The sequence below is a fragment of the Garra rufa genome, chromosome 12, assembly GCF_049309525.1.
Source record: "Garra rufa chromosome 12, GarRuf1.0, whole genome shotgun sequence".
NCBI lineage: Eukaryota > Metazoa > Chordata > Actinopteri > Cypriniformes > Cyprinidae > Garra > Garra rufa.
In genome coordinates this window covers 39,133,768-39,147,936 of record NC_133372.1, presented here as the reverse complement: position 1 = coordinate 39,147,936, position 14,169 = coordinate 39,133,768, and the positions used below count along the sequence as shown (strand labels likewise).

The window sequence follows — 14,169 nt, the reverse complement described above, 5'->3', positions numbered from 1 at the left end:
ATTCAGGCTCTGGAAACGGGTGGAGATAGATGGAGGAGCTTCCATGAGGCAGTGTGGGTCTTGTGGTACTGTTTTGTGAATAGCGTTCTATCTCTGATTGTTTCTGTCTTTTCTGTTCCTCGCATTGTTTGACCATGACCTCCACTGCATGGACTGCTACTGTAACCGCATTAACCTTTACATTCGTTTTGTGTTTATTTATTACTGAATCATCACAAGGGGAAGCTTCAGTGTACATCTCACTTCTTTCAAACTTGATCTCCCTTAATAGAGAGTTCCTGAGTCCTTCAGTTCAGGCTTAAAGGGATAGTTCAACCAAAAATGAAAATTCTGTCATTAATTACTCACCCTCATGTCGTTCAAAACCCATAAGACCTTCGTTCGTCTTTGAAACACAAAGACATTTTTGATGAAATCCCAGAGCTTTCTGACCTTGCATTGACAGCAATGTAATTCAAGGGCCAGAAAGGTACCAAGAACATCGACAAAATAGTCTGTGTGATTTGTGTTATAAAGATGAACGAAGGTCTTATGGGGTTGGAACATCATGAGGGTGAGTAATTAATGAGAGAATTTTCATTTTTGGGTGAACTATCCCTTTAATAATCTGGACATTTACTTGCTGATGTAAATACGCTCTCTGATGCCTCTCTGATCAACTACTTTTCATCTTATTTTTAATTTATTTATTGTGTGAACTAGACCAGGTTTTCAGAGCTACTAGATAATGGGTCATATGTTTTTGTTGTTAATATTTGGTTATTGTAATTTTGCCACATCATATAGAAACTGAATGAAGCCAAGAAGTGGATGGAGTCAACATAACCTCAAAATCAATTTAAATTTAATTTCATAACCTTCCTAGTTTTATTCTGAAAGTAGTGCTTGCGGATTAATAGTAATAATGATTACAGCAATAATAGCAGATAGAGTTGAACTGTTACTGCTGAGAGGACATTTAACTTTCAGCCATGTTCCAGACAATAAAAACCTCAAAATTGTTGACTTATATAAGTCTTGTTTAATTCTGGTTGATGCATATTACTTCCCTTACTTGACTGATTTTCAATCTGTAAAGTGCAAACCCCAGTTTTTATTAAAGAAGTTCACTGTTCATGTCTGTCTTTTTTCAGCTGTAAAGAAATTACATTTTTGAGGAAATAATTTCAGAAATGTTCTCCACATTCTCCACACTTCTATGGTGCTTGTGAGTTTGAATTTCCTAAATGCAGCTTCAAAGGGCTGCAAACAATCCCAGCCAAGGATGAAGGGTCTTATCTAGCAAAACAATTGGTTAATTTTTTACAACAAATTACAATTTATATACTTTTTAACCTCAAACGCTTGTCTCTCTGTGTAAATTTTGTGTAGTACGATTCAAGACAATTAGGGAATGTCAAAAAACTCCCATCTCATTTTCAACCTCTAAATTCAAAATCGTCCTACATTGCGGTTTTACCTTTTTTTTTTGTGAAGGGTGTTCGCAAAGAGGGTCAAACACTGGCTCAGTACTTCTGCAACGATGCAGGATGATTTTGAAGTTGGAGAAAAAAATGAGATGGGAGTTTTCTGACATACCCTAACTGTATTAAACCGGGATAAAAAGAGTTCACGCAGAGCTAGACAAGACGAGCATTTGAGGTTAAAAACTACATAAAAGTTTGCCTCAAAAAAACTATTTCCTTACAACTAAAGAAAAAAGATATGAACATCTTGGATGACAAGGGGAAGAGTAAATTATATGTAAAGTTTGTGTTCTAGAAGTGAGCTTTAAGATCAAACAAATTTCATTTGCAACACTGCTGTAAAAGAAAATCTTCAACCATTTCCTCTATTGTTTTGCTTTAAGTCTGTTCAGGAATGTGACCCACTAGTTTTATTGATCTACGTGCCTTTATAACTGAACAAAGCCCTATTATAAATGTTTGCAAATACAATAATATGCACATTTGGGTTTGTAGCTTGTATTGTCAAGTACTTTTTTATTTTCATAGCATTGTGTTGCATGTAAATGGCTTTGAAAAATATTTCATCACATGACATGAAAGCCTGAGCAACATTAAAACGATCTCACACAAATAAACATTGTTTTTTTTATTAATTAATTTTTGCACAGTTGAAGTAGACCTTTTGCATTAAACAGAAATTAATACATGTGGCATTGAAGTGTCATCATAGGAGGATGTTAATACTGTCATCAAACGTCACAGCATTTAAACACAGCCTTTCACTGAAGGCCAGGTCCCTCAAACTTGAAGTTTGTCTTGTATATTAATTTAAGGCAAACACATGACCTGAAAATAATGACCTATGCTTTAGGAGTTGTAACACATGCTGGTCCATGTAACAGGAAAAAAATAAAAATGTCTTCAAAGTGACAAAATATTGCATAAATACGATATGCATTTAAAGTCAGTCTTTTTTAGGTCGTCATTGCATACTGCATTTTAAACTGCATCTTGCTCTCCAAGATTAGCTTAAAAACTAAAAAGGAGAGCATTAGATGGAACAAAACGGAATGAAAGTCAACAACATCCCTAAAACTATTAACAATTTTGAGTTACAACATCTGAAGGCTTCAAAAGCAAAGTAACCCAGTTGTTTAGACACTAAAAACAGTGACAGAACAGAAAAACAGAAATGAATTCTGAGTTGGAAAAACGAAAGAGACAAAAGTATTAATACAAACAGAATTGTACAAAGTGTATAGATGAGAAAAACAAGTCAAGAAAATCCTTAGTGTCATCACAGTGACACCAGTCTCCCTCATTGAGGGGAAACCTTCATATATGCTTCTAAAAAACATAAGCACGTCTTAAGCGCTCTCCTCCAGATGTATCCTTACCAACAAGTGCAAAACGCTGGCCACAGCCCATCAAATAAGCCTGTAAACCATAGAGGAAGTGCGGTAAGGCTGGAAAAACTCACAGGAACCAGAGTTGAAGTAGCCGTTCTTGACAACTCTACCCATCTTGATTAATGTTTATCTTTGTTTGTAAATGTACAGTTGGTTATATAGCTGCCACAGTCTGAAGTACTAGAGTCTGTTCAGTCAGAGATTAGCTTTAGAGGAGACTGGCTCATGATAAACTCTCCCACGCCGAGGAAGTACATGACCTGCACGATACCGAAGAGTGGCGCGATGACGAGAGCCCTGCAGCCCGCGCCCTTCATGAAAGCAGATGGACCTTCTCGATTCATGATCTTGCTGTGGGAATGAAGAAACAAGCAAAGGTTAAACACGGTAGATGATACACTCACATTCCAGAGTGACAAATCAGTTAAATCGTAACTAGTTATAGGACTGATGCCTTACCTAAAACAGTCAATTATGCCGCTGTAGGTTTCTTCGTTGGCTCCTTTGCTCAGAGACTGCAGCCTGGTTTTAATCACTGCCGAAGAAAATAAATGGTAAACATGTGCATTTCAGTCACACACACAAAAAAAAAGGCAATTAAATATTGGAAAACAAAAACCTCACCATCACATGGGTTAACGGCTACAGCAGCTGTAGAGCCTGCAACGCATCCAGAGATGAACGACCAATAAAATGGCGCAGCCTCATCAGGAGAAGGTTTACCCAATTTGTTCAAATTCGCAAAGAGAGGGAAGTAGACCATTGAGAAAGGTACATCTCTAAATAGGGGAAAAGGAGAACAAACGTTACATTACTGCAACAACAGTAAATGCAAATGTTCACAGTAAAGATTTGACAGTGCATTACCTCAATAGAGTTGCTCCAAGGCCTTTGTACAGCCCCTGAATGCCTTGAGTGTGCACTAACTCTCTTGCGATCTGAGTGGCAGATATGGCCCTGGGTGTGTTGGGCACCACGTTGTAGGAGCGACTCAACACCGTGTTTGTGGTCGCCAGTCTAGTGGCAGGAATGATGCCTGGTTTTCTCTGCTGAGCAGCTGTGAGGAACAGAAAGTTGTTAGTATAGCTAAATGACTGAGTGAGTAATACAACTACACTGTAACATACTGCAAAATAACACCCCTGATCATAATCAAAAACACTCAGGCTAGACTTGTAATCAAGTCGATAATGACTTTCTAATAATGCTTTTTTGAATGGTCGTCTGTAGAATGCACCCCTTCTGATATTTTGCCGGTTACTCGACAACAGGAAAAATGCATTCAAGGATTTAAAAATATATTTTTGAAAGAACTCAAATTGATTTAAGGAATCATGACAGCTCTAGACGCAACATTCTGCGGCTTTTGGTTGTAATTTTCAGTTGAAGGGCAACTAGAGAAGTAATGCACTGATTTAGCGATAAAAAGAGGAGAAAATAATTGGAAGACACCTGTAGACAAATAAAACTTTCTAAAGACCTGTGTCTTTGTTCTCTCCACTTTAGCCCTCAGGCCTGAGGCTTTTAGTAGAAAGGCAGGATGAAAACATGTTGACACTTGTCATGACACTGCAGCCAATGAAGGAGTTACTTGTGCGGATATTACTGGATAACCAGGGGCATTTAAAATCTCTGTGGTCTTTCGGTAGCCATGTTCAACGTATCAGTATTTTATTTTTCGAGGGGGGTTTTCTGAGTTGTTTTGTGGTAAAAATAGCAATGGCCAGAGCATTGCAGCCATTTTACGAAACCAATATAATGGAGCACACGTTGTCCAAAATATGTATTAAACAATGTTTGTTTTTCTACTACATATTTCAGTAAGAGGCATTATTTTCATTATATTAAACCATACAAGTCAAATACACAAGGCTCCCATTAAAAAAAAAAAAAAAAAAGAAACCCACCAAGCCTCCCAGCATCCTGTAGTTGAATTTTCAGCATCTCCATTGGAGTGGTAATGACAACCTGGCACATGCCAGCAGCACATCCAGCCACCATCTCTTTAAATACAGTCAGCCCTCTCCTGTAACAAAACAAGCAATGATTATATGTATATTAATTATAAATAAAATGCATTTGAACAAGCACCAAGTGCAAAAGTGGCAAACATACCCATCTCTGGAGAGTTTGCACCGGAAGAAGTCATTGGCAGCCAGTTTGATGGCCTTCTCAGGAGTGACTAGTGTAAGATTAACCGCAGCACCTAAAAGACAAACAAACAGAGGGTTAAAGAAAACCACACCACAACTGCTCACAGATCAGCAAACACATTCCCCACCACCATCAAAACAGAGATACAACTACAACATGACCTTTATCAAGTACCATTCAAACAGATCTATGTAATATAAAAATGCCACTAACAGACTGTAAGAATATGCAAAGCTTATGAGCTTGTGAGCTGATGATGGAGGGGGATTTTACATGTGTACAAAACCAAACAATATTAACTAGTATATAAACAAACAGAGAACAGAAAATAGAAAAGAATATTCAGATAAATGTAGTGAGACAAAAATGAATGCAGGCACATTCCAGAAAGAGACCAACATTAGGGTTGTGCAGTATCACAGCATATAAGAGTATGGAAATGTGTCGGCAGGAAGATTATGCAATCTGCAAACAATAAAAATGAATACAGCTTGTTCTCTGAAATGTCACAAACAGCTTTGCTGCGGAGTTTTAATGTGTTGCACGTGCTAACTGGAGTATTAATATTAACTGATGTGATGTCGTGATTATTTTACAACGGCTTCAAATATTTATGTACTGCTGTATTGAGTCTTGTTTTCAAACTCATGTGTTAAATGTAGTGAAATATGTTTTACAGACATTTATTTATTGTGCACTGATCAAGTTCTTAAGAAAAATAAAGAAAATCCATATGACGGAAAATGATTAAGACTGAGCAACTTTAATTTGTAAGTTATTCTTACTCATATAATTATGCAAATATTCAACCTGAAATGTTTATTTATACAGCAATATAATTGTCATACTGCCCAGCCCTAATTGAAACCATGTTATTTTAAAATCCCACTGTCTTTAAAGACAAAGCACAGTGGTTGTTCACATGATCAGATAAAAAGACCTTAAAGCAGATAATGAGTGTAAGTGATGATGATGATGAATATCCAACAAAACATTCTAGATGTTAACAGAACATGGCAAGATGGGTTAGTACTGAATGAGACAAGAGCAAGGACAGTGAAGAAAGTGTGGGAAGAAAAAAAAAAAAAAGAACTACAAAGAAACAGGAAGCAAAAAGTAAATATCAAAATTCAACAATTATGTAGAAATAAAACAAAAATTGGTGCCTAATTGTAATAGAGCAGAGTGAGTAAGAACCATGATAAATGATTTGCCTCCAGCGTGGCTGCGCCTTATCGGCTAGCCTTCACTATCCCAGCGGGGACCCATGTCTGTAACATGAAAAACACAGATGCAAACAACAGCATTCCTCACAGAAATGGAGACCCGGCACAAAACACCGACTCCAATCTCCTCCAAACTAACAGAAAACACTCTTAAAGGAAACTTACACTGGTCTATTGAATAACTGAAGCCAAACATCCGATCTACCAAATGTAATAATTACAACATGTTTGGTTTGCTTCATTTAAAATTAACCCTCTGATGCATTAATTATTATTTCTCAAAAAAGTAACATTTTATACGTATACTCTAGCCATTTTCAATTTATTGAATACATTTTCTTGAGTTTAATATAAAATGTATTTTGAGAGAATAGTCCTTTAACATAAGTCACACAGAGGTACTTATGCAAGATATGTTGTCAGGAATAAGGACAGTCATGTAGAATTATGACTGAGGCTTAAATAAAATTAACTATGGTTGTTTGGACGTCACAACCTGAATGGTTAAAATGCCACTATAGTGCACGCCATGCATCAGAGGGCTAAAAATAAAGGGTTAAGTACTACTCTAGACTTTTGTGTCCATTTACTAACCAAAGCATACTCTAAAAGTCTTGAAAAAAAAGAAAGGGTTAAACTACAAATGTATTCATTAGATGTTGGGAAAAGTGCTTAACTATTGCCATTTCACTGCTACGAAAAAGCAAAAAAAAAAAGTCTTAGTTGGTAACACTTTACAAAAAGGTTCACTAGTTAACATGAACTAAGAATGAACAATACTTACAAGTTGTGTTTGTTAGTTAATACACTGTGAATTAACATGAACTACTGTATTTTTATTAACTAACATTAACGAAGATGAATAAATAATTTAATAAATGTATTGTTCATTGTTGGGTCATGTTAGTTAATACATTAATGTTAACAAATGACACATTGTAAAGTGTTAACTCTTAGTTTAACTATCAGCAGCCAAGCTATTGTAGTTCATTCTCCAGTCATAAAGACTAGATTCCTCAAGTCTATTCAGGTGTACCCATCATGCCATATAAGAGGCTATACTAATTTTACTACATTAAAGACACTTATAAATAAAAGAGCGAATCTTACCTCTATACATGCCAAAGTATCCTTCAGATCGCACTGTTTTGATGAGGCAGTCAACCCTAAAAGACAAACCATTTTTAACATGAAATTAACCTATATTAGCAACAAAAGCCATCACATATGCAACACTGAGGTCTGGCCTCAATCCTTATAAGGCTTTGTAGTGACTAGGGGTGGGACGATACAGGTAACTCACGATTCAATTCTGTGGCGATATGTGGCCCACGATAATGATAATATCACGATATCTACGATATTCAATATATTGGAAGAAATTTCATCAACGATATATGTGAAAAAAATACCCATAATAAGGAAATCTTATGCATTTATTAATGCCAACATTTCCAACATTGTGCAAAGAAATATGCATTTGCATAATAACTCACTGCCTCCTGGTCTTAAATGTAAACACTGTACAGCTAGACAGATAAAAGTGCATGAACATTAAAAAACAAGGTAACATTTTACAATAAGGTTCTTTACTTAACATTAGTTTACCACATTAGTTAACATGAACTTATAATGAACTGCACTTATACAGTATTTATTAATCTTTGTTCATTTCAATATTTACTAATACATTATTAAAATCTTGTTAACGTTAGTTAATGCAATGTGAACTAACATGAACTAACAATGAACAACTGTATTTTCGGTAACTAACGTTAATGAACATTAGTAAATACAGTAACAAATGTATTGCTCATGGTTAGTTCCTGTTAGTTAGTGCATTAACTAATGTTTAACGAATGAACTTTATTGCAAAATGTTACCAAAAACAACATGAACATTAATTAACATGTGTAAACCTTAATACTGAAAGGTCAGTAGTAAGTTACTTTAAAGTGCTTTATGTTAACCTGGACATGGGACACATCAAGGCATATTCTTCTTGAACACTAACTGATCAGCATGCTCAACTAGCGGGTGGGTCTTTGATTTGTTTTTCGTTATTTTCGGCCATTCTTCTCGCTTCTTTTTTCTGCGCTTCTCTGTTGTTGTTAGTTAACTTGTGTTCTTCACTGGCCGCTGCTTCCGCCACTTTACGCCTATTTACTCCAACAGCGCCCCCCGCAAACAGAATGGTAGATATTGGGTAGTGACAGTGACACTGACAACGGGTAAATTAATCATTTTGTGTTGTAATAAAATATCGATATTGGCCGTTAGTGTATCGATTATTTATTGCGACAGAGAGCACAACAATATATTGCAATATCGATTTTTTTCCCCACCCCTAGTGGTGACCATAGAGGCTAAACCGTCATGTCAGACGGAAACTAACGCCTAACCATGCATCACACATTCCACCAGGATTAACTACCAATGAAAGGCAGCTAGTCAAATCAAAGTGAGGAAGGACATAAGAAGGACTAACTAATAATGGTTTGTGAATGAGGAAGTTAAAAAAAAAAAGTAGAGCACTTACATGCTCTTGTAAACTTGGTGGCCTTGTCTCTGGTTCTGGAGTCTGGTCTTGGCCAAATCGATGGGAAAGACGCAAGTGACCCCAACGATGCCAGCAACGCCACCATTAATCAGTTTGGCGGGGAGGCTAAAGGAAGAAATGTGCAAAATGAATGAAAACATGCCCTAAATAAATTAAAACAATACCAATACATTTAAATTCAATTGGCCTTTTGTAAATGTATTATATCAAAAGAGCATGTATTTAACATTTAGATATTAACAAAAAGAATGACTTAACATTTAACATTCAGTAGTCAAATGTGTGATTAAGGCTTTTTTCTTCTCACCAAGCCTGCACTTATTTGATCCAATGCACAGCAAATGCTGTAAAATTGTGAAATATTTTTACTATTTAAAATAACCGTTTCTATTTAAATATATTTTAAAATATTATTTATTCCTGTGATTTCAAAGCTGAATTTTCAGCATCATGACTCCAGTCTCATGACTCTTCAGAAGTCATTCTAATATTCTGATTTGCTGCTCAAATAACATTTATTATTATTATAATGTTGAAAACAGCAGAGAAGAATTTTTTCAGGTTTCAGAAGAACAGCATTTATCTAAATTAGAAATGTTCTGTAATATTATAAATGTCTTTATCATCATGTCTGATGAATTTAAAGCATCCTGGCTAAATAAAAATTCATTTCTAGAATTTCTTTCCCAAAAGAATGGCTTTTGAACGGTATGGTGTATAATGTTACGAAAGCTTTTTATTTCAGATAAATGCTGATTTTTGGATTTTTCTATTCAAGAAAGAAACCTGAAATTTTTTACTCAAATATTATAAATATTGATAATAATGTTAATAAAATGTTTCTTGAACAGAAAATCAGCATATAATGATTTCTGGAGGATTCTGTGACTGGAGTAAAGATGCTGAAAATGTCACTTTGATCATAGGAATAAATTACATTTTAAAATATATTCAAATAGAAAGCAGTTGTTTTAAAAAGTAAAAATATTTCACAATATTAGTACTTTATCTGTATTATGGATCAAATAAATGCAGGCTTGGTGAGCAGATTTATTTATTTAATTGATTTATTAATGATTTATAATCTCCTGTACCTGATTTGTTGAGACATCTTGAAGTTTCAGAAATGAGATAAAGAATGACTTTGATGAGAGCTTCTTGCAGTGTTCAGTGAAGGAAGTTCAGACCTCGAGAGCAGAGACCTGTAGTGAAGACACAATGATAAATGTTACCGACTGATATAAACCCGTCTCTACGTACTACCACTACCGGCAAAAATAACTTACACCTCACTGTCATTAAGCTCTTCCTACGCATCGCATTACGTTTTAATCCACCGGCCAAAACACAACAAGGTCAAATAAGACTGACTCACTTCCGGCTAGTGTGTGCTCTAATGTAAATGGATTACGCCTGTGCGCATGTGTTCAGTCAGGGGGGGTTGGCTTTGTGGCGTGAAATTGGATCTCTAGTCTGCTAAAAGGAGATAACGGTAGCCTATGACTGGAAGTCCGACTCATTTCCGCGAATCGGCTCTTTCGAACAGTTGCTTCAAAGCGCGGGCGGTTCTTTTACGTCATGACGTAGATACGCAATCACGTGGTCCTTGACATCCCGCTTATTAAATATTTAAAAAACGTTTCGGTAAAGCCATAAATATGTACATTGTTTAGGGTGTTTGTTGTTGACTTGCTAATTCCTGAGCGAATCTTTCAAACTTGTTTTGCGAAACAGCTCAACGTGTTCATCGAAAAGATTCGACTCAAAAGAATGATTCATTCACGAATTGGTCATTCGCTTCACAGGAATTTCACAAGAAAACTCAAGACCTAACACGTTTCGGTGACATTCCTCTCACACACGCCCATTCCGTTAAGCTTGCAAACAAGATGAAGTGTCCGCATGTTATTTCTTTAGCAATTTTATAAATATTTTCACAAAAAACGTTGCCTATTCTTAACATTTTGTGTTCACTTTGCATGAAAGATAAGCCTAATACAGTATTCACAAGACAAGTACACAAATCAACGATTAAAATCGAGCAACGTTAGCAAAAGTAACCCTTTAGAAAGCGGTGAAGGAAATTCAGTCAGCATTTCTAGAAAAGCGGAAATGAATTACCCGCTTTCGCTTAACGGTCTAAACTGTAGGTTAGTTAACATTACACGGCAAAACTAAAGCCGGTTTAAATGAATCAAAACATATGAGAGAACATACCTCCAATCCTAAGGATTTTAAAACATTATGAACCAAATTATTAAATATTAACACTACCGGTAAACGTCTGGTCGGTGAACAGCTTGCTGCACAGCATTTCTACTTCTTCTATATTTTTACTATTTAACTTCTATTTTACTACCACAACATAAATCTGCTTTATGCTTTTTTTCCCCCCCAAAAAATAAGCACTTACCTCAGAAATGAGTCGAAATCGTTTTAAATATTTCAGTGCAATTCCGTATACTAGAACCTTCCACGACAAGGAACTTTGAATGAATGTTTGAATGGAAAATTCCTTTCGGCTTTAAAATAGTAGGCGGGGCAAATGTGCCGGATGTACATTCGCTGGTCCAATCATGCCTCGATACATTTGCATACCGACATTCATTTCTAAGGACCGCCTACTATGAGTCAAAGACGAGGTGTGTGAGTGGACACGGTTTCAAATTACAGCGGCCATATGGAAAGAAAGGGTATTTTAGTTCTGAGAAGTTTCTAGAATAATAGTTCTGTGTTCTAAACAGTGCTAGAAAAATAAATATTTTTTTATGGTTATGATTATATTATTTTTCATAAAACATATCCACTTTCTGTCAATGTGCCAGACTTCCGGTATGTTAGCTTCTGTAGGGAAAACGGTTTGCATTGTAAACCATTGTGCTCATAATTAAACTAATACATTGAAATAATATAATAAGACACCAGTTTACAATATCAAGCAGCGAAACGAGTTGTTTACACAGCTTAAAATAGCTGGAAGCAAATTATACTGGAAGACTCATTACAATTACAAAAGGCCACGCCCACTCTTACGAAAAATGTGACTCTGGACAACAAAACCAGTCATAATAAATAATAAATAATCTTTCCATTAATGTATGGTTTGTTAGGATGGGAAAATATGTGGCTAAAATACAACTATCTAAAAATCTGCAAAAAAAATCTAAAAAAAAAATAAAAAATAAAAAATAAAATATTAAGAAAATCGCCTTTAAAGTTGTTCAAATTAAGTTATGAGCAATGCATATTACTAATCAAAAATTAAGTTTTGATATATTTACGGTTGGAAATATCTTAATGGAACATGATCTTAATATGCTAATTTTTGGCATAAAAGAAAAATAGGTCATTTTGAACCACACAATGTATTTTGGCTATTGCTACAAATATACCCATGCTGGTTTAGTGGTCGAGGGACATAAATAAGGTCAATACACTAAGAACTGATTACACAAAGAAAAACAATATCATGAAATATAAAATACTAGTATTTCAACTTAAGTATATTTTTTCTTTGTTAATTTTCATCTTTTCTGATTTTCTATATAAAAAAGGAGATATTATCAATGTATTTCCACAAATAGTTTTCCCAGGTAGTTTCCCAACACAGAAACTATACTAAAATGAAACATTCGCTAATGGTTCTGATTGCCCTGATTAACATTACAATGCTTGTGTAGACAATGGAAAACACTGGGCAAAGCCCAACGTGAAAACAAGCTTTTTTCCACATTTTTCCCCTAAAACCCTGTAACTATAAAATGTGTTTTGAAACACAGCGTGTTTACATGTTTGGCGTAGCTAAGTAGCCTAACAGTGATTAAGCGATGTAACAGTAGTGACACCTTCTTCCTAGAGCTTGATGAAGGTAAGTACCTAGAATCTTCTTCTCAGTGAAACTCCAGAAAGATCAGAGATCAGTGTTCTAATCTTTGTTCTTTGGTTGACTGTTCTAGCAATAGAGATCTAAATTAAGTAAACAGTTGTCTGATGCGCTTAAAATAACAGACAATGAATATACAGGTGTTATATTAAAACTATCAGGCCAGCAGCCGGTGGCTATCAGTCACAGCTTTATTTAGCTCATTGACTCATAACACGTGAACTATTGATCAGCTCTAATTTAGAGCAGTTTACTACACTGAAAGGCTGTATGCTAGTGTCATGCTGTTATTTTATCTTTAAGATTTCACATTTTGTAAGGTACTGACTTGTTGAGACCTGTATGAAAGTTATGTAGGTCATCTTAAAAGACCCGTTTGGAATGTAACTCAAAGACTTAAATTTGAATACAACACTGCTGAACTTCAGCAACAACATCCCCAGCCTTGGGCTTCTCAACCTTTGGTTTATGTTTCAGGTCTAGCCAGTTTTAGCAAGAGGAATGTAGCACAAAAATTCCACTGGACCCTGAATGCATGGGGAAGGTATGCCAGTCCCACCAAGCCTGTAAAAGACTGCTGAGCAGTCGGATTCCACCCGCTATATTGTTTGATGTATTATTTTATCAGGGCATTGGATTATCACAACGTAGACTCATGCACTATTGTTAAGAAAGCCTGGGCGCCATTCTCATTTAATTGGCTGGATTGTGAGCAAGCTGACAGGAATCCTTGAATAATATGAATGGGATCACATTGGAATGGCTGCCTCTACATGTGAATGAACATGAACTAACAACTGAACGATGAATAACAACCTTCATGCCATTATGTAATCCATGCATGACAATTTAAAATGCATTGATTTGCACAGGAACAAAAGGAATATACAGTAATTATATCATGTGTAGTAGTTTTCCATGGTTAGGGAGGAGTTAGGTCATGTTTGTACTGGTTGACAGGACACTGACTGAGAGGCGGTACCTAATATTGTTCATTTGTTGTCCTGCCACGAACCCCAAGCATGTGACCGTGGTGTCAGTTCTTGACCCATCTCTAGGCAATTCTCTCACCAGACTCTTCTATAACTCTTCTGTTTTCTGGCACATAAAAAAAAGAAGAACATGTTATTGCGTGACAGGCATAAAAGAAAGACAGTAATGGCTGGTTACAATTTCCCATAAAATACAATATGGCCTATAAAGTCAGTAAAAAAAGGACTAGAATGAAAGCAAAGCTGGGTTAACCATCCTCGGAGCTCATAATATAAATAACCCACAGCTGCCTGCCTCTCTAAATATGCATTATCTAGCAATGAGTGCTCATTTACTAGACACAAACACATCACAATGACGGCTACTTCTTAGGCAATTAGGCATTAAATGTCAATGATACTATGGTTGTTCAATTCATTGGAGTTCTTTTAATGAACAACATTTACGCAACACAATGCTTTACCAAGTGGCACAATTTCAGAATCAGTCGTTAAAT

General features: G+C 35.8%; 1 protein-coding gene across 5 annotated transcripts; it reads right to left on the bottom strand.

Annotated features, from left to right (window-relative positions):
* Positions 1–2,079: 2,079 nt before the first annotated feature.
* On the bottom strand, positions 2,080–11,323 carry slc25a55a (solute carrier family 25 member 55a). Of its 5 annotated transcripts, none has more exons than XM_073851245.1 (10): positions 11,211–11,323; positions 9,892–9,999; positions 8,777–8,902; positions 7,348–7,403; positions 4,973–5,063; positions 4,765–4,883; positions 3,725–3,914; positions 3,482–3,636; positions 3,317–3,392; positions 2,080–3,208 (listed from the first exon to the last, which is right to left on the bottom strand). In XM_073851245.1, the coding sequence occupies exons 2-10, from the start codon at positions 9,906–9,908 to the stop codon at positions 3,049–3,051; spliced, it is 990 nt and encodes a 329-aa protein (XP_073707346.1). In that variant the 5' UTR covers positions 9,909–9,999; positions 11,211–11,323; the 3' UTR covers positions 2,080–3,048. The 5 variants fall into 5 exon arrangements, with proteins under 5 accessions (XP_073707346.1, XP_073707347.1, XP_073707350.1 ...); XM_073851246.1 differs by lacking the exon at positions 11,211–11,323 and adding an exon at positions 10,084–10,159; XM_073851249.1 differs by lacking the exons at positions 9,892–9,999; positions 11,211–11,323 and adding an exon at positions 6,209–6,282 and having other exon boundaries at positions 8,777–8,860.
* Positions 11,324–14,169: the final 2,846 nt, after the last annotated feature.